This window comes from Maylandia zebra, linkage group LG23 (assembly GCF_041146795.1).
Source record: "Maylandia zebra isolate NMK-2024a linkage group LG23, Mzebra_GT3a, whole genome shotgun sequence".
Taxonomy (NCBI): Eukaryota; Metazoa; Chordata; class Actinopteri; order Cichliformes; family Cichlidae; genus Maylandia; species Maylandia zebra.
Genome location: NC_135188.1, coordinates 30,008,110 through 30,033,167, shown reverse-complemented (window position 1 = coordinate 30,033,167; position 25,058 = coordinate 30,008,110). Strand labels below are relative to the sequence as shown.

The following is a 25,058-nucleotide window of genomic DNA, read 5'->3' as shown; positions in this document are numbered from 1 at the left end:
TCTGTAAATTTCTGAAAAACAAAAAAAACTTTTCTGAATGGAAACAGATGGACACTGACCACTGCGCCAGCCGCTGCTCTGTCTCTTTGAGGAATCCCTGATGAAACTTGTACACCGGATCATAGTTGGCAGAGATCAGGCTCTTAACAGAGTCTGGGAAAGCCTCGTCTTTCCCCACAGCGCTGTGGAAGGACTAGAAAATTGACAAACAATGTGGACATGTGGAAAAAGAAGAAAATGCAGATCACATTTTATCTTTTACTATATACATATATTTTTTTAAATTGTATTTCCATATCGGATACTTCGGCACATAATGAGTGCCTTTTCTGCTCCTCACAAGTAAGTGAACAAAACATTCAGAAGGAATAAAAATAATGAGAATGTAACTCCTACTCATCCACAACTCCCCCAGATTACTGGCAGAGATTGGAAGGGACACATCCAGTATGAGGTCCCACACATTACTGGTAGGATCCAGGATGAGGGATTGGACATGATAACAGAAATCCATCAGACACACATAAATGTGCTCAGGGCCCCGTGTGAGCGCACCACGACCCCTGACACAGAGGTGTTATATTCCCCGCTGTAGTAAATCACACAGGGTCTGAGAGCTCGAGCAGACAGGCGGCAGTCCAGCAGTTTCACAGACAGACTCGCCCGGAAAGAACACGAGTGACACGAGATTTAAAAAAGAAAAAAGAAGAGAAAAAGATGGGTGGGTGTGGGATCCCAGGCATGAGCTGTACCAGCAAAGGAAAATGTTTAAGAGGTTTTAAAAAAGCACCCGCGCATGCCTTCTTTCCACATCAAAGAGGCTGGAAACTACTACTGTGAAGAAAAACAGCTGAGAAAGGAAAAAGTAGGAACAGAGGCGTTTTTCAATCCACAGCGAGGTCAGAGGTCACCGTCAGTGTCTCAGTATTAAGGAGACAGGTCTTTAGCAAGCAGGTGCTGAACCTGTGTTTCTGCATTGGTGGTCTTTACTCATCATAACCCCGCCTATCACATTTCCTTTTTTTTTCTTTTCTCGAAAGCAGTTGCGACAGACAGTAAAAGTGAGTCATATAAAAGCAAAGACTGAGTCTGACCCACATTAAGCTGCACTTTCATCCCAGACGCTGTTTTTATAAATGCAGAGTGGGGTTTTTTTCTGTCTTGACTTCAGCGGTTTTACTTGTAAACTAAAAGAGCCTGAAGCTAATTAGTCTGTCCAAGCTATGTAACAGCAAAAAGATACAAGTCTGCTCACTTACAAGGAAGAGAGTTGTAGCATATGCACTGCACTGAATGCATTTTCATCTCTGTCCTGCATGAGAAAAGTGCTCATAAACTTCAGCCTTCAGTCGGGGGCCAAACTAAAGGCACATAAAAGCCTTTTTCTGGGATGTGAATAAAAAAAGAGAAGTAAGACTGGAACTGTGTGCTGGAACTAATGTAATATTAATGTTGCATTACTGAGAACAAACACTGTGAGATTTGTGAGTTTGGTTCAGACTTGAGCCTTTACTTTCCCTTTGGGGCCTCTTTTTCTAATATATAGCTGTAAAAAACACCAACGCTTGCATCTCGAATTCAGCACGTTGTGCGGTGCAAACCAACCCTGACTCACTGTTCCAGCACATGAGCTTTTAAAAAGATTAATTTTGGTACACTGTCCCAAAATTAGACTTCTAAACCAACAGTTTTGACTCATTATTCCGGTATTATTCTAAAGAAACCAGCCTTGGCTCACGGTATGCTTTTGGACCCCACTGGCTCTTGGTCCTGCCACTTTCAGTCTAATCCAGATGGTATTGGCCTCACAGTGTGAAGGGAAGAGATAACAGATTGGACACAAGAGACTGGACAATACATGGAGACAAAGAGGCACCACTATCTTTACCTCTGTGATAACCTGCAGGTCATTGAGGTAGGTCCGCTCTGTGGTCAATAGTTCCTTGGCTATAAAGTAAGCCTTGTCTGTGGGAAACTTCTAGACAGAAACAAAAAGAAGCAAATCAATCTGTTTATATATATTTTTATCTCATCTTCTACAGAAAGAAGTCTGCACATTTTATGTTGCGAAAGACCAGCAGTTCAGTTCTTGTTATTAATTTGGATGAATTCCCCCAATTAATAATTTCTTTGTCTCACCAAATTACAGTAACGTGCAAAAGTCTTCAGCCAACCTTATTTCTTTGCATTTTGCTAGAAAAATTGGAAATAGCTGCATTGATTAATTTATTTGGCCCTTGAAGTTACTTTTTTGTTAGGGAGGATTTGTTTGTTGTTGAGTCCAATGTTAAAATAAGTTCTTTAAAAAGCCAAAAAAAATGCTGCTAGTGAAACATTTTTCACTAGCAGTCAAAAACTAATGTGCACACTTACGTCTGCATTTTTTTTTAATATAAACAAAATTATAGCGGAAGTGCTGCCACATGTCTGGTCAGAAAGAGAGAACCAATTTGTTTATTTGGTAGTTCAATGAAAGACTTCTGTTAGTTAAGAGTGAGAAAACAAATTTGCAGTTTTGTATTGTTATACAATATTTGTATTACTTGAACACTGAAGCGGCCCTCCAATGAGATGACAGTGCCAGCAGTGGCCCACAGCTCATTTAAGTTTGAGACCCCTGCTGTGGACACTCACAGCACACTAATGACCTCCTCCATACATACCGACAATGATTTGAATGAAAACTTTCACATTTGGATTTGTCACTCCTTCAGACCTGATGTCACTGTTTTTCATTCCAGTTCTTCTGTAATGTGGAATGTGTGCTTGCTTCGGCAAGCGCGTACGCTAAATTGGATACGATACAGAGAAGATTAGCATGGCCCCTGCGCAAGGATGACACGCAAATTCGTGTAATGTGGAATACCTCAGCACTCCTACCCCCACCCCTTTCTTTCCTTAAGATTGGCTTCTTGACAGCCAGTCTTTCACTGAGACCATTTCTGATGAGGTTTCAGTGAACAGTCGATGAATCGACCTTTGGGTCCAGATGCATCTCTCAGGTCCTGAGTCAGGTCTTTGCTTTAGTTTTCCTGCTTCTTAAGGACAAGACTTTCAGATATAGTTCATCTGCAACAAGGTCTTGTTTTGTTTTTTTCAGGTATGCCACTTCTTATTTTGTCCACTACTTGTCCAGTTTCTTCATATCTCCATGTGTATATGTGACAGGCTGTACCAACAAAACAAGTTCTTTGTTACTTCGTGTTTTTTTTCCTGTCTGTTTTGTGTAAACACAACACAGGGTCATAACTTGATTTGACCATATTAATGCTTCAGTGATTCATAGGTCAGTGTTAACAAACAAATCATTCCTATGAAAATGGTCAGGCGAAAGAACTGGATTGAAATGAGTGAAAAAGTCACCAAGACTTTTGAAAGGACTTAAGAAAGCCTGGAAAACTATTGCTCAAGCACACTTACAAAAATTACAAGAATCTCTGGCTGCTTGAATCAAAATATAAAGAAAAGAGGAGTGGCTAAAGGCTTTGCACATTTGTCTGAGTCACAGCATTGTTTTTTCCAAGTACTGAAAGACTTGGGTGTTCACAACTTCTTAGTCCAGACTAAATTCCTTTGAAGTCCTTCTGGGGGCCAATTCAGTGACTACAAGAAATTTCCCCATCCACCTTCTTACTCTCTGTATACCCACCTTCCTCCTCGCCTCGTCTTCCTCATCGTTGCGAACATATCCCGCTTCGGTAAGCAGCGGGCTGGTAAGTGGGGATAACGGCTGGATTTCAGCACTCTGTTCAGCACCCAGGACCCCAGTCCTTCCCATTCTCTGCCCATTCACAGAGCCGTTCCCATTAACTGCTACATGAGGACCTCCCAACGAAGACTTCTCTGAACCCGGACTTCCTGAGGGGCGAGAAGAAAAGAAGAATATAGAAAGGGGGGAGAAGCGGAGGTTAGGAATAGAACAAAGAGTAAGAGAAGATGACAAGAGAAGATAAGGGACAGTGTTAAATTTGATACAAAGAGAAATTCAGCTTCTACAATGAAATGCACTGCCAACTTGTATTTGTATTTCTTATCATTTAATAGAACTTTTAATCATGACAGAATTATTTATTCTGCCAGACACAGCAGTGAAGCAAAAGGTTTCCAGGCTCACTGCACTGTGCACCTAAAAACATATTTAACAAGAAGAAGAAGAATTGTTCAATAATATTGTCTCCAAATAACTCAATTAAACATAAAACAAGATGATTGGCAATGAATTTCAACACTGGATAATTCTACACAATCAGTTCTAAAGTATGGTCTAAATGAGCACCTCTCATTTAGATCATACTTTAGGACCAAATGCCACTTGACCAAATGCTACTGTCCACTGACTCTATTCTATTTGCATTCACTTATATGAATGTGAATATGATTAAAGCATAGCTAGAAGGGATGGAGAGAAGAAAAACAGACTGTTAGTAAGGAGCCAACCATTAATAAAGGTTATATCAAGGCATTACATAGGCAAATTAAGGGGAAGAATGATGGTGTGCATAGTGGAGGGCTTTGAACATTTCTGCATATTTCATAGTTCATCAGCAAGCTATCTTTTGCTTCAATTTGCCTACATAAACACCAGAAGGACAGTACAAGACTGATCAGTGCCATTAAATTTACAACCATTTATGATTTAAAAAAAGATCACCTAAACTTTGAGATGCTGGAAGCAGTAAAAGTTAGCCACTTTAACTTTTTACTAAAAAGTTTTGATGATGCCTTAAATGGAGCTGTCGTATAACAGGCATATGCTCTGAGTAGTTTAAATCTGCTTCTGGCAGCCCTTTATGAAAATGATGGAAAGGGTAAAAAGATAAGTCTACTTCTCACTAATGTGAGAAACACTACAGATGTTAACTACATGGTAACTACATGGTACTAAGTCGTGACTGTATACTTGCCCAGGTGCAAAGTTTCCACAGAGTCCACTTCTATACACCAAACTGAATCATGGATAAAACCATGGCAACCAATGAGTGCAAGTCTGTGTGTGGGGGGGATGCTATAACAACACTGACAACCATACAGAAGACCACTAAGAAACTACCACAAAAAAACAAACTGAAGCTACAAAACAATAAAGGGAGTGGAATCAAGTACAACACTGAAAAAGACAAACAGGCTACGCTACAGACTAACTACCACAACACAAAACACTGGTGGGATCCATGTGACGAGCAGGCGGAGGGTATATAGGTGGGTGTGTGAGGGGCACGGCAGTTCAGCACCTGTTTGTTCTAAAGAAATTCCCAAGTCCCTTTTCTTCTGACAAACGTCATCATTTTTTTGTTTATTGACACTAGTTCACATAATCAGTTACAGTGTTAAAAAGAGAGATTAAAGGGAAAATTGGGGAAGGGGGCCTCAGAGAAGTCACCAAAAAAAGATTCAGAAGGTGCTTAGTGATGAAAATTTAAAAAAAAAAAAAAAAGGACAGGTGCGGAGGAATACAAAGTGTTACAGCAGAGACAGAAAAAACAGTGAGTCAATGCAGCTTTAGTCCATTCAAAATCAGCATGTTAATTTGTAAAGATGCTTATGCAGATCTTTGACTAGAATGGATGCATGTTCAGTATTTATAATTTCAAAGCATGCTACAGTCATTAAAATGAACAAATAAATAGAAAACATGCAAACCCCAACTGCCACCAAGGTCTCCACTTTAACTTTAAAAGAACAGCAAACAAGTGGTTTACACCTTTTAAAAAAAATCATGTAAAAAGAAAAAGATTAAAGGATCAAGTGACGCAGCAGTACCCTTGTATACCATTTTAATAATCTAAATTTAAGAAACACTTTGAAAATATGGTTGCTTTCTTGCTCAGACTTAAATAAGAAGACTGACTATGAACTCAGCTTAAGTTAGCTTAGCTTAGTTAGCAACAAGTGAGAAAATCCCTACAAAACCGCAACCTGTCAAGTTATTTTCTAAACTTTACAGTTGCTAACAAGTGGACTTTGTCACTTTTAGACAGAGATATGGGGTATGTTTTTTGCTAAGCTAAGCTAACTTGCCACTGGCTGTAGCTTCATATTTTCAACATATATAAATCTTTAGCTTTCAGAAAGACATCAAATATTTCCAAAAGTTTCAAACTATTTCGTGATGCAACCTGATATCATCACAGTGTGTATATATATGTATATATAATCGCCAAAAAAAGCTACAAGGTAGTTTACCTTTCATTTTAAATTAATCAGTCAAATTAACCAAATTTGGCTGCAATTAATTCCATAAATAAACAAAATATCAATCAATCAGTCTTTTACTGCATCTACTTTATATTAAAACTACAAAAACAAGCTTCAGTGGAAGTGACTGGCTTCAAGTGCTACTTGTTGACAGGCAGCGAGACTAAAGACAAGCTGGACTCAACCCCAGTATTCCAGTGTATGCATGTGAATAACTTCTCACAATACTCTGACTTTCATACCTTAAAAAATAAAATGCCAATATCTCTCAAAGATATCTTTATTTTTGCACTTGCACTTGCATTATGCTTTAAGCTGAACGTTACTTGTGTCTGTCTACCTTCGCCCTCTCAGTCTCCGTTAAAAGAGCACTGGAGTTGAGTCAGCCTTGTTTTGTCCTCATGCTTGGTGAGGAAACCGCAATGGGTACGAATGGTTTCTAAATATTCAAAAACAAAACAGTGCAGTTGAGAAATCATGAGCAAGGAGCAACAACAACAACAACAATAACAACAACAAAAAAGGGCTATAAACTGCAGTAAGAAGTATCTGAGTCTAGAAGCCTGCAAAGCTATAGGGTTGTTGTTAGGATTGTGTTAAACTGCACCCTCACACATCTGGATCCAGTTTAAGCCCCACGACAGAAACACAGCGTGACACAGGGAGCAAAAACAGAGTTGAGTGACAGAGAGCAGCAACATCCTTCACCTGGTTAACATGCATTTACAGTACAGAAAGTGAAATGGTGAGAAAACAGTGCTGAAAGACTTTTTTTCAACCCCTTGAAATAACAACAAAAAAAAAGAAGCGAGAACATGCTTAAAAACAAACATTTACAAAGAGTGAATCATGAACATTTGATTCAGGTAGAGGCAGCAGGAAACAAAAGGTCATTCAACCTTGGAAGCTGATAGAATCTTGACGACATTCAGTCCAAATTAAGCCACCTTGTAACTTGAACCCCCGATATCAGCAAAACAGTTCAGCTTCCTGAAACTGAATCTACCAACAGTACTGTTTGTGTTTGCGTTTGTTGTGCTACAATTTAGGTGCAAAAAGACTGTAATATGCAAGAAGAACCAAACCAGAATGAGAATGAGCAAGCTAAGACACTGACTTAATACCATTTAATGCAATTTTTGCTTACTCAGTCCATCTGGATGACAGTGCTGAAACATGACATCTAAACAAAAGCTCCTTGTGTTGATCTTTAAAGTAATTTCAACTGATACTCAACAGGTTGGCTTATTTTTGTACTGATTTAGTTTATGGGACATTCAAACATTTCCTGCATGTCTCAAGAGAAGCCCACACTTTAATTCACTTCAGTTTGATCCAATTCAGCGTGCTGTAGTGGAGCAGCCAATGACAGAGATGGAGATGGGAAGCCTTCACCAGCAGAAAACAGCATCCAGAGAGGTGAAAGATAACAGGGTTACCTCTGTTTGTGGTTGCAGCGCATGCCTGGAGCCAAGCCGAGCAAAGCAGGACGAGGATGGCGGTCGGTGTGTTTGATTACCGCTGATTATGTGCATATAAACCGTGACAGAAAGAGAAAGCATAACCATAGAAAGAAATAAAGGCTGAAGAAATCCCCCTAAACCCATCACCAGCTAGCTGAAGTAGCATAAGTGTTGAAATGTAGAGACAAATGGAGCTTCAGCTAGAAAACACAGATATAAAAGATTAGGGTTTCCCTAAAATTGATGCAAAACTACTTCAATTGGTCTAAATACAAAAAGTCATGACCGCAAATATCCAGAATACCATCCAGATCACCCACGACAGACAGACAAATGAACTGAATGCATGAAAAATTGCTCAGAAGACAGGAACAACAGCAGTCGGCTATTTTCCTCCTCTGGCAGATCCCAGTAACTCACATAGAAAACACACTTTTCCCAAAGTGTAACACTCCAAGTACAATTCAATCTACTAACTAAATCAAATACACTGTACAGTTAAAGGGGATCAGACCAACTGTACAGAAGTCTCCCCTCCTAGCATCCTATCAAATCCATTTATGAACTTCAGCTATTACCTCAAAGTCCATCTATTGCACCAGACAGTCTGATTTAGAGAAAAAAGCTACACTATAACTACAAAATGGGTGTATAATGCCACAGAAAGGCAGAAAATCTGCTGAGCTTGACAGCTTTTAGAAAGTCCAATCAAGTATCACATTTACTACCAAAAAGAAAAAAACTCTTCACACACTTCTACACCTTAATGTCCCACAAATAAGAAAAAAATGTCTTAATTCTCAACAATGTGGCAAATGCTAACAAGTAAAGTGTGAAATGAACAAGAATTTTTTGAAAACGTCAAGGTTTTCCTCGAACTTTCTATGAAACATTTCCTTCTGCACATTCAACTACAGTGAATATAAATGTTTCTGAGTTATGGCACGTTGTGAGGAAGCTTTTACCAAATGTATGCTCATTATTTTACCTTTCTTTTTATACAAAGAGCTGGCTGGCTCACAAAAGTGTCAGCTAGCAGCTTACTAAGAAATCTGCATACGTAATTTTAAAAAAGGAGTTTAGAAAAAACAGATGTTATTAAAGATTCAATTCGCCATTAGAAAACACACATCTTGCCCTATGTTTACGCTCCAGAAAATACGTTAGACCCTGTGCGTAAAGCGTGCTTGACTATAAAATGTGTAAAAGCACCGCAATCAACCATAGTGTTTTCCTTCTATTTCGGTGCTCGTCAGTGTAGCAGGAAGACAAAGCTGTCTCTAAGAAGAAAAAGACGACTTTAAACATCTGTTTATCTGTAACACACTAAATTAACACGTTGTTTTTTTCCTTTTGCCCACTCATGCTCGCTCAACAGCTAAAAACCCGACCGCCTATGTCTTCCTCATTAAAGCGGTAACACCCTTCCTCTTCCTCCACACCGTCGCCACCCTCCTCCAACTGCAAACTCCCGAAAGAGAACTTGGTGTGAGAGAGCGGGGATGTGCCGTTTGAGTTAACCGAAATCATGGAGCTGACGGCGGCCGGGTTGCCGTACATTAAGGGCTGGCTGTACGCACTGCTGCCCGTGTCTGACTCTGTGTCGCTGGTGTCTGTGCCGCTGCTAGTAGACCCGTCGATCATTTGGACCGGCTGGTTTAGAGTGTTGTATTTGTTATTAGACGGGCTGCTGCCGGGCTTTCCCTGACGCCCGAACATCCGCTGCACCGTATTGGACCGTGGCTGACCAGGAACCAGGAGGTTCCTGTCATTGCCGTTGGTCATCATCATTCTACGCTCCAGTGGGGCAGAGCCAGGAGTTTTGGCGTGCAGCCCAGAGCGATTGCGGTGGTTGATGGGTGTCGATGTCAGCTGGCTGAGAATGAATGGGTCAGTGTCAGAGCGGTTCCTCATGTTATTGTTGTTGTAGTACGGTTTAGCCAGATTTGGCGAAGTGCGGTTTGAGGTGATCGGGGAGTAGCTGCCATAGTGGTTTTGTGGATGGGATGATGGCGGGACCGTGGGAGTCTCCACAGGGAGCGCTCCAGGACGTTTACTGAAATAATGCCCGCCGTCATCCCACCGCGAAGCTGAACGTGGCTGACTGTGACCGTTTGTCATCTCTGAGTGACTGAGTGAGTTTGTGCGGTGATGGAAGCTGCTGATCACCGGGCTGGAGCACTGACTGCGTGTCCCGGTTCCTAATGGACGACCCAACACTGCACCTCGCTTGTCTCGCCCCTGAAAGATCTCATCTAACAGCGTGCTGTGGAGCGGGAGACGCCCATTTGTCAAAACGTCCTCATCTGTTAGCTCGTGACTCACATTAAACTTGTTACACACAGGAGACTGATTTACAGTGTTCCTGTTACCCTGCATGCTTTGCTGCTGCTTCCCCACCATACCCTGCTGCATCAGCCCTTGGTGATTGGTGTGATAGAACCCATTAACAGCCCCAAACAGCCTCCCAGCTTGCCCCCCATTTCGACCAGGACTACCCAAGTGCCTACTATAAGCACAAGGCTCATCCTCATTGCTGTCATTTGCATTGCTGTGACCCCGGGTAGCCCTGTTGTTCTTTGTCACATCACATTCACTGTCTATGTCGCTGCAGTCTATGTAAGGAATAGAAGAGCTGCTGCCTTTGTTTGCCCTGCAGGATGGACCTGGGTTGAGGAGCTGCTGGTCCAGTACTGATCCCGCAACGTGGTGGTTCTGTCGGGGCTGAGTCGGGTCTGAGCCAGGCGCTGCCGTTAGGCCATGAAGACCGTTGGTGGGGGGTGTGACCGCCTGTGGCTCCTCCGAACCATTAGGTACAGCCAGATGGCTCAATCTGTCTGAGTCAGGCTGGTCTGCTAACGGGATCGACGTGGCACTCTGCAAATAACAAGAGGGGAGAAAAGACAGAACATGGAGTGAAGATGGAATGAAAGGTTAAAAGGGGGGAATAATAAAGGATAAAACTGTTATTTATTTGGGCTCTATTACAGGGACAGCCTTAGAGCAAGCACTCAGTTACACATTTTCACTCCCTGGAACGGCATGGGTACACAAGCTTTGTAATCACAGCTCCAGATGTAAACAAAGATGCTGAGGAGTGATTTTTAAAAAAAGAAGAAGAAAAAAAAAGCTTGTTAATTATCGTGTGGTTGTGTTTCGGCGTTTTCTAATGCAGTTCCAAGTAAAGGTAAACATATTTCTCCCTCTGGTTTTCTACTGTACTTTCCCTCACACTATTTTGGTAGTTGACATTTCTGAGTCCATACATTTACGCTATGACTATTATTCTTTATACTGAGGCAATGATTGTTATTCTCTCACTGATTAATTCAAAACACTTGTGGGTTGAGTTAACCTGACATGTAGTTAGATTTCTCAGGAGGTGCCCATCAGGTTATGGCATAGACTGAAGGATAATTCAGACAAGACAAGCCTGAGCATGTCTAAGAGTGAGAGCCAATGTCAGCCCCCAATGTTGATTTAGTACCTAAATACGGAGCTACTTCAACAACCTCTCACAAAACACAGTACTTTGATATGCAAGAAAACTATTCCTGCTGAAAGTGTAAAAGAAACTCATATTGCTCATTGAGGCAAAGATAGCAGGATATGCTAGCAGCATGAAGTGTGAACGTAATGCCAACCAATAACTCCAAGCACCCATGGATTTTACGGTGGGGGTTATGTGTTGGAAAAGCAGGGCTTTAAGCAGCTGATTAAAAAGCTTGGCCAAAGATACAACATCCCAGGCAGAAAATAAAATATTTGTCAGTTTAATTATGTGACAGTATTGTGCAGTTCCTGAAGAGTTACAAGGTTTAGTTACTTTAGTTATTGTTAAACTAAAACGGTAAGCAGTTATTTTATACTTTTTATAACATACTGCTACTTTCTCATCAGTAACGACCAGCTCCTAACACAAACAGAACTCCAACACCAAGCAAGCTAAAGTTAGCCCGCTAGCTAAGCTTTGGGAAATAGCTTTGTTACCAGGTAAAGCAATGTTAGCCAACAGGAAGCATGTGGGTATTGTTCAGCTTGGTTTCCCAAAGAGTTTCTGATCTTACACTAAAGTAAAAATACCAGGACTGCCAAATTAAAAAACAAACAAAAAACAACCTAATTCAAGCATAGAATACACTACTTTGTCAAAGGCCAGAAATGGATATAAAAACGCAAACATGTTTTTCAAGTAATGCAACAAAGACTAACTGCCTCAACTATACGTGCCTAATTTTGACCTCCGATCTCAGACGAAACATCCTGGAGATATTGTGCATGCAATAGCACAATATAACAGTGCAGTGTAGTTTTGTATGCGCAGTTTTGGCTCATGCTTTTTTGCATAAACACTAACCTGCTAATGGTTGTGGGTGTCATTAATAATGGGTTTCTAGAAAAGTTTTAAGCTCGCATTACCTCTTTTGGCACATGTGATCTTGTGGAGGCAGACTGAGGGGATATGCTGCTGTTGGACAGGATCTTACTGTGCTTCCTGAAAAAAAAAAAAAAGCAGGGAAACAGATGAGATTATACCATATACGACTAATCAGCGACCGAGAAATTTGATTACATTTAACTTCAGTAGCTTGGCTCAGTCTTGGTAAAACGAAGGAGGAACACTACACCTTTCAAATGGAACTTTCTTGGGCTCGGAGTCTTTAACGTAATCAATGATTTGCTTCTGGGTTCGACCACTGCAGGTAGAGGACACGGAAAGAAGACCAGTTGATACGAAACCAAAATATTTTAAAAAGAGGAGTTCACTTTCAGTCTCTTTTTTCTTTCCTCTTCTTACCTGAACCGGAATGAGGATCCTCGGGTGAAGAGGATGGGCTTGGGTTTTGGTTTGGGCTCCTCAAAGAGTCTGAAGAAGGCATGGTACTCGACACAGATCTTCCAGAAAACCTTACAGCAGTCCCTGCTGGCCATGGCAAACTCCAGCGTGTCATGGTGGGCATTCTGCTGGGAGGATACAGCAACAAATATAAGCACAGAAAGCAGAAAGAGAAAAGGCGAGGCAAGAAAAGAAAGGAAACGTCGCATGAACTTACAGTGGGGTCGGCTCTAAGCTTGATTAGGAACCTTTTACGTTTGAAGCTGAGTTTACGGATCTTGGACCAGTTGAAAGAGTTAATTTTTGTGTTCCCCTGAATACAGAAAAATCAGAATCAGTTAAGACAGCGCAAGCAAAATTGAAAACAAACCCAAAACTACCAGGCGGTACATTCCTTACCAGATGAGTTGGGTGGAGGCTTACCACAAAACGTCAGGAACCAATTAATCGATTTGTCATATCAGCCAAATTTTAAAAGATCTCAGCACTCTTTGAAGATGTGGCAAAAAAAAAATCAGGGCAGTGAAACAGCGCAGACTGGACTTAATTGGGGTCAGCCTGGTCAAAAGAGAGTGCATCCACTGTTCTATGGCATGTTTTGTGTGTTATGTTTGAGAGTGTCAGGTCAGAGCACCATTAAAAAAAACTGCCTGAACTGCAGCCGAGCAGCAGCAACCACCATCTGTTAATTGCTGTGCCTAATATCTCGGTGTTGTCAGTGGAGAAAACCTTCCACCTTGAGTTGAGGATACTATGATACTAAGACTAAGACTCCCTTCCTTCTTTCTTCTATAAAATATCTAAAGCATTTACAACTCATACAAAACATATTTGTCAGCCTTGTTAATGTGTGTCGAAAAACCGTTGGTGTTCACCTAGAAAATATCAATTTTTAGCCAACTGCCCCACCCAAGCCCCAAAAACCTTTTATGGCCCCTACTTATTGAAGATTTTACCTGGAAAACCAGTACCCCACTGTTTGCTACAGCCAGGCTGAGTTTAGTACCCTCGCGGTCCTTCGCCGGGTGTAAGCGAACACCATACATCTCTAACCGCCGTGCGATTTCAAGCAGCTGATAGTCCGACTCTGCCGGCGTCTGCCCGCTGTGGAGAAGAGAGATGCATCAAACTATCAGCGATCAATCAGCAGCTCATTTAAGCCATTCGTCTTAGTTAGTGTTCAACACTTGCTCTCAGTGTGTAAGAAAATCAATTCCTCTAACCAAGAGGTAATGAGTCACAGCTTAAACTGTGCATCTCAGGGGTATACTGAGAATTTAAAAACATGGGTCAGCCTTAAAATACACTGCGGCACCCACAGCGGGGAGGAAGAAATCAGCCACAAAATCCACACAAAGTTTGTTTCCTCACAAAATCTGAAAATAGCTTCCTGTTTCCTGTATAAGCGGCTGAATTGGCCATTTCCTTCCTGTGTCGGCTAAGGGGAGGGTGAAGGATTGAAGGGAGGCAAGGCGGAGAGGAGGGTGAGGGGAGAACGGGTGTGCGGTGCACGGTGTGACGGTGACTGATGATCAACAAGTTTGTTTTTCAGTTCTTATTCAATTCAATTCAATTTTATTTATATAGCGCCAAATCACAACAAAAGTCGCCTCAAGGCGCTTCATACATTATTGGTGGTTAAGGGAGGGTTTTGCATGTCCAGAAAAGAATCTCATTTATTTATTTGCTGCCAGCAGCATGGAAATGAAATACATGATGTGTGTGTGTCTGTGTGTGTGGTCCCAGGGGCACAGTAGGAGTGCCAAGTGGTATGTTTGCAGATAGCCAGCTCTGCAGGGGAGAGATTTAGAAGTGTGTGAATGTGAGTGTGTGCTGGCTGTTGTGGTTAGAAGATAAACCTCTCTGCAGGAGGGAGACTTATGGGTGTGTGTTTGGGGGGTGTATATTTGAATAAACAGATAAATATCTTTGCATTGCAGACTGGAATTATGCGAGCTTGGTGTGTGTTTATATATGACAAACATATCTCTCCTGACACCTCTGAGCTTGCCACCTAGAAACTGATCTGTACCTCAGCTCAGTATTGTTTTCTAAGCAAGGATAATCTTGCTGTTTGCAGGTAAACAGTGCTGCTTTGGTACTGTTAGAATGACCTGATTGTTAATAACCTCTTGACATTCATGCTAACATACTGTGAAACTGGTGGAGTTTATGTTTGTGATTACTAAAGGCTTCCTCCCCCCATGAATCATGTATACACAGAACTGTGTTCACTTAATCCACCAAAGCTGATCAGATTTTAAATCCTTTATATTAATTTCAGATAATGCAGCTATGTTGGAAGTCAATCATGATCCGGTGGGAAAGGGAAACGTGAAGAGAGGAAGAAACATTAAGGATCATGATAACCATTATTTGCCAGAATTTTGTAACTCAAGTAGTTTGATCTTCTAGTAAAATAATTGATTCATAAGGAGACTTGATTCTTTTTTAGATGACCTAAAGGCAAACCTGAAAATTAACCGGCTCAGAAACAGGTTATGTTCCAGATAAGAGCTCATCAGGCATGACATCACTGCCTACTGACTAATCAATTCTCTGGAAAACAGCATCACTTCCTGGAAAATCTCTCAGAGCTGTGAAAGGACAGTAGGAGGGTCTAAGGTTTTTCCATGTGTTTGTGTTTTCCTGATGCAACTTTATTTAATTTCAACTTACAATAATTTTAGGGTCTAATACTAATAGTGTGTTAATATCCGATCCTGAAACAGGCCATGTATTTGTAGTAATAGACACTATATCAAATTAGCGTGCAGTCTATACACATATGGTTGAATTTGCTTTTTAAAATTGTATTTAACTTAGGTTGCTCTCAGACGCATGCTTGCAATTTGTCAAATGCTGCCAATGCACTTTAATGTGACCGGCTTAAATGACGAACCCCTGTGTTATCTGCTTATCCATCTGATAACCACTTCTGTGTGACTGCTTAACCTGATTGCTGATAAGTGAAGATGTATTACAGGAAGATACCCTGGGGATGCTGAACTTGCAGGGCCCCGTCTGAGCCTCATGCTCTCTCTCCTGACTTAGATACTACTCCTAATAGTCTACTCCAATCAGCAATCAGGTTACTCTTTAGTTGTTTTAACCCATATTTCCTTGTTTTTCATGGTAACAGCAGGTGTTCTGCCTGCTTTCATTTTATTGATAATAACTGTTTTGTTTTGTTTTTTCTTCTTAGTCTCCTTATTTAACTTGGGCACTTTTATTGTTACTGCCCCACATCTCAGGCCGGCAAAGTATAGAGTAAGAGAGCATGAAGGCTATGAAGTTAGTAAGACATGGTAGAGTAGCCGGGTGTGTACACGACTTCCACATGGGAGAGTGGGGTTTGAATCCCATTCAAGTTACTGGGAGGGGCTGAAAACCTACATTGGTTGCCATTTTTTTGACACTGTGCAGATTAAACCCATGCTGATTCCCACAAAGCATAGAGAAAACCCTGAATTCACTGGAACCCACATCTAATAAGCAATCCATGTGTGGACGTGCACACGAGATAACTCACACATGCTCGCGGTGGCAGTCTATGATCTCGTCTCTAATGGCGTCTTGGTCGGGCAGATACTTATTGTGAAGGAGGTGCTGCCAGCTCTGGGTCTCATCGAAGTCTCCGATCTCAGCTGGTGGAGGGAAAAGAAAATGGATATTTATTTAAAGTGAGGACGAGGAAGGTTAGGAGCTGATTAAAATAAAGATGCAGAGTGTTGAGGAAAAAAAAAAAGAGTTAAAAGGCCTTTTCCTCATCCACAAACCAACCTTGGCAACTCTGTTGTAGATGAAGTGTGCTGATGCATGCGTCCCCATCTGTTTTATACCAGCAGCACCCCCATATACTGTACTGCCTGCAGGTGCACATACGGGCTGAGCACTGACAGTTGCTATGACAACAAAGCAATATCCTTCAGTATACAGCGCTGTACCTTAGCAGCATCTGAAAGACGGAGTCAAGATCCTATATCCTCCATTTACAGAGCTGAGGTACAATGGTCGTTGTGACGAATCGCGACCATAAAGTCTGCATCCTGTAGACGACCACATGCTCACACTTCATTCAACTATAACGCTTACAATTATAAATGAGAGGTGATTGAGATTGTAATGCTATGGTGGTTCCCGTTGGTATTACTGTAAGTGTTGAAGGAGGCTGTTTTGTATTTATGTTCGTTGTCATTTACTTGGTATAAAACACAGTAAGTGGTGCTGAAATTACCCCCACAGGGAATCTCTGTAATGAATCTGTTGATTTACAGTCAGTCATCTACATAAGCAAAGCATTTACATTATAATAGAACCTTCACAGAGGCCAAAGATCTTTTCAGACAAGGAAATTTTAGTAACTATTAAAAGCTATCTGCATATGAATATGCAGTATCTGCAGGCAACTGACCCCTCAGATTTAAGCAAGCAAGAGGGGCCATATCTGGTGAAATGCAGTCAGCTACTGTCTGATGATGAGCAGACTGTCAATGTGTACTCATTGACAGATGACAGCGAAAGCCCCAAAATATCAGCAGTTGTCCTGGAGGCACCAAAGGATAGCTGATGACTTCAGAGACGGTGAAGAATCCAACACCTCTCAACATGAAAGGCATTTACTGGGTGGCACAATGGCCTTTAGCCTGGCATCTGTCATGTGATGAACGAAAGGAAGCTGTGAGTAACAAGAGTGCTCTTTCCTGCCTTGAAAGGTTTCATCACTTCCACCCACTTTGCTGCTAAAGCGTTAATGAATAACCCAAGTAACCATCCATCGATTCGCTTCCACTTATCCTTTTCAGGGTCGCGGGGGGCACTGGAGCCTATCCCAGCTGTCATAGGGCGAGAGGCGGGGTACACCCTGGACAGGTCGCCAGTCTGTCGCAGGTCCAACACACAGGGACAGACAACCATTCGCACTCACATTCATACCTAGTGACAATTTGGATTATCCAATTAACCTATCCCCACAAGCTGCATGTCTTTGGACAGTGGGAGGAAGCCGGAGTAACCGGAGGGAACCCACGCAAACACGGGGAGAACATGCAAACTCCACACAGAAAGACCCCGGCCTGATGGTGGAATTGAACTCAGGACCTTCTTGCTGTGCAGCAACAGTGCTAACCACCGTGCCGCCAAGTAACCAGTGTGCAGATTTCTGCCTTTTTATTCGGTCCGACAGCTCTCAGACATCAAATTACGTTCAGGCTCAAGTTTAATTTATTCCCATTTAATTTGCATACATGCTTTTTGCAAAGCATGGATTTTAATTTCTTCTTTCCCCCCCCCCCCCTCTACACTGATGCAAATTAAAAATTAAAGTTATACGAATCAATACAGTTGCTGTGATTATTAATGATTACCCTGAACTGTGAAGGCAAAAAGGAACCTCAACAACCTCTGCATATTTTAATTAATTGTTTTCCAGTCATCGACTGCTGTTATGATTTGATGACATTCACAGCATGTCAAAATCATCTAAAAAGGGACTCGTTTGTGTGCTTCAGCGCCTTCCAAACATCAGATTCTTGAATACTTTTCGTGTTAAAACTCACACTGAATAATGTGGGAGACCATGAGAGCGGCGCTCGTGTCGTTGCAGATCAGACGACCACAGGCCAGGTCGCGTTTAATCTGTAGAGCAAACAGATACCTGGAGGAAAAATAAACAAACAAACAAAAAAATAGAAAGATTGTGGGGATGGAGGAAAAGGAAGATGAAAAACAGAAGTTTGGGGAAAGGTTACAGGGGTTAATGCACACTCCATAAACGCAGCAACTTACAATGTTAGAGCCAATCTCATAACCATTAAAGTGATGGCATTTAGAGAGAAACCCTGTGTATGCCCGCTGCTTTGCATCTACTGCCTTTAAACTGACCCTAATTGCGGGTTTTGTTAATCATTATACAGGCGGCTACTTACGCCATGATGAGGGCTTAATGAGAGTCACAGACACAAGCATGTGCACCCGTGTATGCACATGCTGCCGGGCTGTGATGTCACATTTTAATTAAGAAAGCCCAACAACGACAGTGGGAGGCTTAATAAAAGGAAAAAAGCCTGTAGGCAACATCACCCTGTAGGAGCACGCCAGAATTCAATGTAAACGGCATCACCGGAAAAAGTATTCAAGGTCCACATGTTCATCTCCCACAACCTTTAAACCTGATTCGCTGCCTTTCTATTCACTGTATGTGGGCAAACAGTTGACTGCATTCAGAGTGAATCCATGTGAGAGTGTGATCAATGATCTGAGGCACCTTTTAATGTAAAATCCAATTCAACTGTTTTGCTGCGTGATTACCTCGCTAGCAAAGTTAATGAGGCTTTCAGTGCAGAATGTTATTACACAAGAAAGCTGCACTTATTTAGACTGAAAAACATCAGGTCAATCCAGCGGCCTTGACCATACTGGAGTAGCACTGTTATTGGGAGCAGATCCCATTTCTGATTTCAATTCAATTTTATTCTCACCCCCTGAAAAGAGAAGGTACATAAGGTACAGCCCTCTGTATCTTTAGCACCATTATTACATCCATACAATATTGATTGTAAATAAGGTTAGCACGTTGTTAAAACAGGCCATACAAAAGGCGTCATACGTTTTACTAGTACCTACCATCACGAGCAGATCACTTGTGATGGTAGGTACTAGTAACTACTGGATAAGTAAAAACTTTATACTACCCACAATCTTTCCATGGATTGTCTTCAAACTTCACAAGAATACACAAGGCTTCAGGGGTCATGATGACCAAGGTTGACTAAGCATTAGACCTTGACCTTTTTGTTAGCACCCAAGGTCAAAGCTTTTGTTGTTGTTGATATGCTCTCTCGAGTGCTCTGGTTTATACAGCACCAAAAACATAAATGTCACACAACCGGTTGGGGGTGAAGATTCAGTAATCAGCAGCTAATAGGAGGTTAACAGCTTGATATACACACAAGGAAGCCTTTCTTCCATCTGTGCTTACATTACTCATCAAAGGAAACACTGACAGCGGCAACACTGTGGGAGCCAAACAAAAGGGGAAAAGAAACAACTATGTGTCTACTTCATGTTCGTCCACTGACACAATCAGAGATGATATGAGGTCAGTGGAATAATCTCTCCTACTTTTATCTACAGTGAGCTGGTGACAGGAATCAATAGTAAGATGTAGGATTTCACTACAGTGGGTATAACTATAACTTTATTTCTACAGGTAACTTTAGTGCTTCCTGATTTGCCATCATCTCAAATTAACCCGCTCAGGCTCAAATTAAACTTTTTGTTGCTAATGCACAACCAAGTCCTGCAGTGGTACTTCTGAGTAAAAAAACCTCATAAAATATGTATGTGGGGTAATCAGGTTGTTAGTTTTTAACTGTTGCAAATCGGCAACGCCTGCCTCGAGAGGGTTGAGCCCAGCTGGGTGGCTGTAGGAGTGTCAGCACCATGGGAAAAATGTGGAAGGTCAGATAATTGTCCTATTTATGTTTTAGCCAAGTGACCGAGAATTTCTGCGTGTGTCCTAAATCAGCTCCGACAAACAGAAACAGTCCAGAAGGGTCCCACTAGGCTCCGTCACACTAAACTAAACAAGAAGGTGGACTTGATGGTCTGCAGATAACGCTACACTTTTTAAGCAAAGGACAGAGGGAATAGGTGGGAATCCAGATAAAATGGATCTTCCAGGGTTAAACTATGATTAAAAGGCCAGAAGTGGTCAGACCATTCATCTTCTTTGACTTCCTTTCAGCTGGCTTGGAATACCAGAAGGTTTATTGAGCCTTGTTCCCAGATGACAAAAATATGTTTGGGTCCAGAAAAGACAAAACGGCTTATTTGATGTCAGGCATATAAATGTGTTATAAATGCTAAGGGTCTGACCAAAAACAACAACAGGCAGACAACAAGAAATATACAAGACTTCTGCCTCATGTTTGGATGCAGCTGTAAATCATAAATTGTCCTTAAAAATTCCTGGTGAAGGACTGAAATCACGCTGACCAGACAGGAAACCAAATGCTGAACAGCATGTCTTTTAATTTGGGAGCTTCTTCTTCAGATAGGTGTGGTTTCTGTGCGGGGAAGACCTACCGAGTCAGCTCCTCCAAGAGCTGCGTGTGGTCAGGAGGGAAGAACTTCACCACAAAACGAAGGATGGTGTTTTTAGGCCCTGGAGGAGGGAAATAACGGGATGTGGTTAGGAAGAACGAGACAGAGTGGAGAGATGCAGAAAGGCTGCAGAGGAAATATCCGTTTACTACTATTAGTGGGAGTGTCTAATGTCTGAGTTAAGAAGAGTTTGGATTTGTGTTTTAGTTTGAAGCACAGAGGCGTTTGAAGGATGAAAGACGGGATGGGATCTGAGAGTGACTTACGTCTGATCTGCTTCAGTGTCGGCTTCAAAAGATCCAGCCACACCTGCGGGCATCAGGGAACAGCTTTACTTTCATTAGTGCCTTAAAGACGGATACCTGATTTTCATCTCTAGCTACAAAAATGATTCATTTTCAACTAATGTGCATGTTTGTTCCAGCTGTGAGAAAAGAGATCATTTCACTGGAAATATTAAAGACTTTAGTGAAACCTGAGGTCCTACGTGTAGCAGACACCACCTGATAATTACTAACCTTTAAAACTCCTGTATCTATTTATTTTATCTCATTTATTTTCCTTCAAATGGTTCAGTTCATGGGTCCACAGTTCATAATAATTCCCAAATCTGCTGGACACTTACTAAAAAGAGAGCTATTTTCAGCTATAATTTGTTAATAGAAGGAAAAGCAGAATTTCTTTCAAAGAAAATACGTTAAAACTATTATATCAATTAAAATAACATATATTCATTCTTCTCCTGTTTAAAAAAAGCACTGCACATTTGCTTTGGACATTTTTTAATGTGCATTTGCTAAATGACTGGTCCATGCTCATGCTACAGTAATGTTTGGTCTCTGACTTTAGTCCACTGTTAGGTGGCTGCCAGGCAACATGACATGTCATCATATATCATACATAATTCAAGGTTTGTGGAAATAATTGAGATGTTGCTGAAATGATATGATGCTTTTGCAAGGCACATACTCCTGCAGAAATGCTACAAATGCACAAACTTAGCAAAACATTGTCACCAAAGCATTTTTGGGGGATATAACTTACATATCACTGTTGTGAAATTAAAATAATGTGATGCTTATCCAAGGTGTTACGGTGCTACAAACGGGTCATCTTGACCTGATCATAGGTGGTTACCAGGCAACAAGATTACGTTATTATGTAATGATATAGATAAGAACTTTCAGGGGTCTAAGATGTACCTGTGTGCCAGTTTTGGCTGCTCAACTCCCGATGGTGTAGGAGGAGCTCACAGATACTGGGTGAAACCAGTCTTTTATATATTTCTATAACAAATGCCAAGAGAAAGGAAAGTGAAAATACCCAAAAAAGTCCTTATTTGGGGTTTAGCAGTAGCTGAAGCTCAGAACTGTATTAGCACAAACGATACCGTTGAATATGATGGCAGTGTTATGATGGCTACGTTGTAAGCAGATTCAGTGTGAATGTCTTTGATATATAGCGATGTTTCAATGCGGGCGATCTGCTTGACGGACAGCCTCATTTGTTATGTGCATGTGGGTCTGCTTTCTGAGTATTTGTCTTGACAAAGTTGTAATCATTTCTTCAGCATTACATCATTTGTTCCACTGATCCACTTCAAAACAACAGCTCTCATGCCCGAGGCACTGGTAAGCACAGCGACTGCCTGTGTTTAGATACATTAAAGAGCTTGTGTTCATGTGTTTCGACAGAATGGATCAGTCCATCTCTGAGTTACAGACTTACTGTTGTCTTGCAGCAAAATTCTTCTTTACAAGTTTTTTAAATTTATTAATTGCATTAATAGAAAGTGAAGTAAACAAAAGGATTAAAACTATAGACAGCCCCAGTAACATACAGCAAGTCTACAAAACACTATACAGCGAGCTGCTGCTTTTTGGAGCATAGAAAACCTAAATCCAGGCTCATTTATATCTGAAACACTTCTCACACAAGAGTGGTTACAGAAAAAGAAAAATATTTTATTTATTTGTGAAGTTTCTCTCCCCTGTCCTCAGCCTACCTCCACACACACACACACACACGCCAGTGTGATAAAGCTTTCCCAAGCGTTTGTTAACATAAAAATGAAGAGCATGACTTTCTTCCACATTTGTCTTTGACAAACCAAAGAGCGCCAAGGGGGAAACACAGAATGCGAAGTTTGTTGCAGAGTTTCCCTAAGGCACCTCAAACACCTCTATTATATGACTGAGCACAACCTCAACCACACACGCTGTGTACCCATGTGATTAAAGCTAAAGTTAGCTTGTGGCAAGTGAGAAGGAAGTTTTAATTTGAGACATTTTCCTAGTTAGCATAGATAAAAAATGGTTTTAAACAACAGAAATGAGCTAAAAGTACTTAAAGGTACTCCATGGTGCAATATGTGTGCATCTTACTGTCATCTTCCGCTGGTCCTGGTACTCCAGTCCAAAATAGTCTCCCTCAACCAGGTTGAGATGGGCACAAACCAGGTCAAACAGCACTTTGCCTGGTGAACGTTGCTAGAAGAGAGAAAAAAAAAAGATTCAAATAAAGGAAACTGAAGAACACAGCTGGCCAGAGGAGGAAAGTCAGGTGCATACATCAGGCGAGTGCTGATAATGGAATTGATTTTTCAACTTTAAAGTGCCTTAATATCAGAAGTCTCCACATTTATCTTTTATCTTTCAATAGAATATCTCGAAAAATTGTGAGTGGTTCCAGTTTTCTAAAACTTCTCATCTCACCAACAAACAGCCGACCTTTAACCTGATGTGAAGCCTCAGGCTGATGTCTAATGAACAGTTTGAGGTCGGAGATTAGCTGGAAGCATTGAGAAATAAGAAAAATGCCTCAGGAGAAGTGTGCAAGTGAGTAGCAACACAACACCATCAGCTTTGCTCTGTTTAATGATGAACTGGCAGAGGAGGGAAAGCACTGTTCAATTAGTTTACTTCATCAGTAGTACAAGCCTCATGAATCTGAGATTCACTGGATTCCACCAAAAAACATGAGAGCCAAACGTGAGGCTAAAATAGTCAGGCACGGAAACCCAAAATTAGCCCAGAATCATTTTCTCTATGCAGTTCACTACCCTGCCATTCTGCATAGCTGTTGAAAAGTTACAGCGTACTATTATGCATTCTTAAGTTGCTCTAGTTAGGTTAATATGCAGTTAGAAAGGCACACATTCCTTACTTTGACAGGCACACACACAACCAATGACACATATTCATCTAAATCATGAGAACTGCACTTTAAGTCAACACTTAATGCTTCACTAGGAGACAAAACATAGAGCGTGGATGCTCTTAAAATCGGGAGAAGGTAGTGGGTATGCGTGTGTGTGTGTGTGTGTGTGTGTGTGTGTGTGTGTGTGTGTGTGTGTGTGTGTGTGTGTGATGTCCATTTCTCTCTGCAATGATGGTTTGATCATTTTCCTACACCAGCAACAAATATTCCCAAGCAAATTAAAAGATAAGAAAAAAAAAAGGGAAGGACGAGAAGAAAAATCCAAAGTAAAAGAGCAAAATTGAAAAATGGGCTCAAAATTTACACCCAACACACTTTCAAAGTTTACTTAATTTCCTTCCATTAATTCAATTCAATTCAGCCTTATTTATAGAGCAAAAAATTACAAAAAACCCCAGTCGCCTCAAGGAGCTTTATAATGTAAGGTACAGACCCTTCAATAATACAAAGAAAACCCAGACAATCAAATGACCGTCAATGAGCACTTGGACACAATGGGAAGGAAAAACTCTCTTTTCACAGGAAGAAACCTCCAGCAGAACCAGGCTCCGGGAGAGGCGGGGCCATCTGCCACGACCATTATTAAGTGCTGAGCGCCTACATCATTTTGCAGTTAAAACATCATCCTGCAGCAACAACATCACAGTTTGTGGAGGAATTTCTATTTTTCTGTTTCAAATCTTTGAGATTCTGTCTTGTTAATGTGAGTTAATTTGTTGCAACAGTTTGACCACTAAATAAACAGTTATTTGCTGTATTATTGCAAACAGATTGAAAGATATTTCCAACTGAACCCAATTCAAGTGCAAACTGATTTCAAACTGACTCCATCTTTTTGCTGTTTTTCTACCAACTCGATGAACCAAAGTAGCTTTGAGGAAGGCAACTGCCTGAGCGATCGCAGACCTGATCCACATCTTGAACACAATCACAGTAATTTTGGCCTCCAACTACTGTTCTCTAGTGTTACCATAGCATAATGCATCAGACTGATCTAAATATGGTAGATGTACATTTTACAATTTGCAGACTTGTATCCAAAAGAGTCACGCCTATAAAATTTAAACTCTGATTCCAATTTGGCTTTGACCTCGTATTACACATGTGCTGCTCTCTGTAGGACACTCAAAACACTTGTAAACTCATCTTCTACCAGGACATTTAAGCATTTACACATGACTTCCTTCTAAATACTGAATTGCGGGCGAGTGGGGGCTGAGTAATTAATACAATTTAGT

At 41.2% G+C, this 25,058-nt stretch overlaps 1 protein-coding gene and 1 non-coding gene across 6 annotated transcripts in view; one reads left to right on the top strand and one right to left on the bottom strand.

The window, feature by feature from the left end:
• LOC101479692 (FERM, ARHGEF and pleckstrin domain-containing protein 1) overlaps positions 1-25,058 on the bottom strand; it is a 70,203-nt gene that overhangs the window by 11,981 nt on the left and 33,164 nt on the right. Inside the window, exons 3-16 of one of the 5 annotated variants that reach the window (XM_076880210.1) lie at positions 22,986-23,090; positions 20,868-20,910; positions 20,584-20,662; positions 18,054-18,151; positions 16,028-16,142; positions 13,452-13,599; positions 12,713-12,808; positions 12,457-12,623; positions 12,287-12,355; positions 12,078-12,153; positions 10,301-10,535; positions 3,662-3,858; positions 1,889-1,978; positions 60-193 (exon numbers count right to left, since the gene is read on the bottom strand). In XM_076880210.1, coding sequence (XP_076736325.1) covers positions 60-193; positions 1,889-1,978; positions 3,662-3,858; positions 10,301-10,535; positions 12,078-12,153; positions 12,287-12,355; positions 12,457-12,623; positions 12,713-12,808; positions 13,452-13,599; positions 16,028-16,142; positions 18,054-18,151; positions 20,584-20,662; positions 20,868-20,910; positions 22,986-23,090 — 1,652 coding nt within the window. Of the gene's footprint in view, positions 1-59; positions 194-1,888; positions 1,979-3,649; positions 3,859-10,300; positions 10,536-12,077; positions 12,154-12,286; positions 12,356-12,456; positions 12,624-12,712; positions 12,809-13,451; positions 13,600-16,027; positions 16,143-18,053; positions 18,152-20,583; positions 20,663-20,867; positions 20,911-22,985; positions 23,091-25,058 lie in introns of all 5 variants that reach the window. The other 4 variants (XM_076880207.1, XM_076880209.1, XM_076880208.1 and 1 more) reach the window with 4 other exon arrangements.
• LOC143415341 (U6 spliceosomal RNA) lies at positions 2,765-2,870 on the top strand. The gene has a single exon (XR_013095979.1). It is a non-coding gene; the product is annotated as a U6 spliceosomal RNA (small nuclear RNA).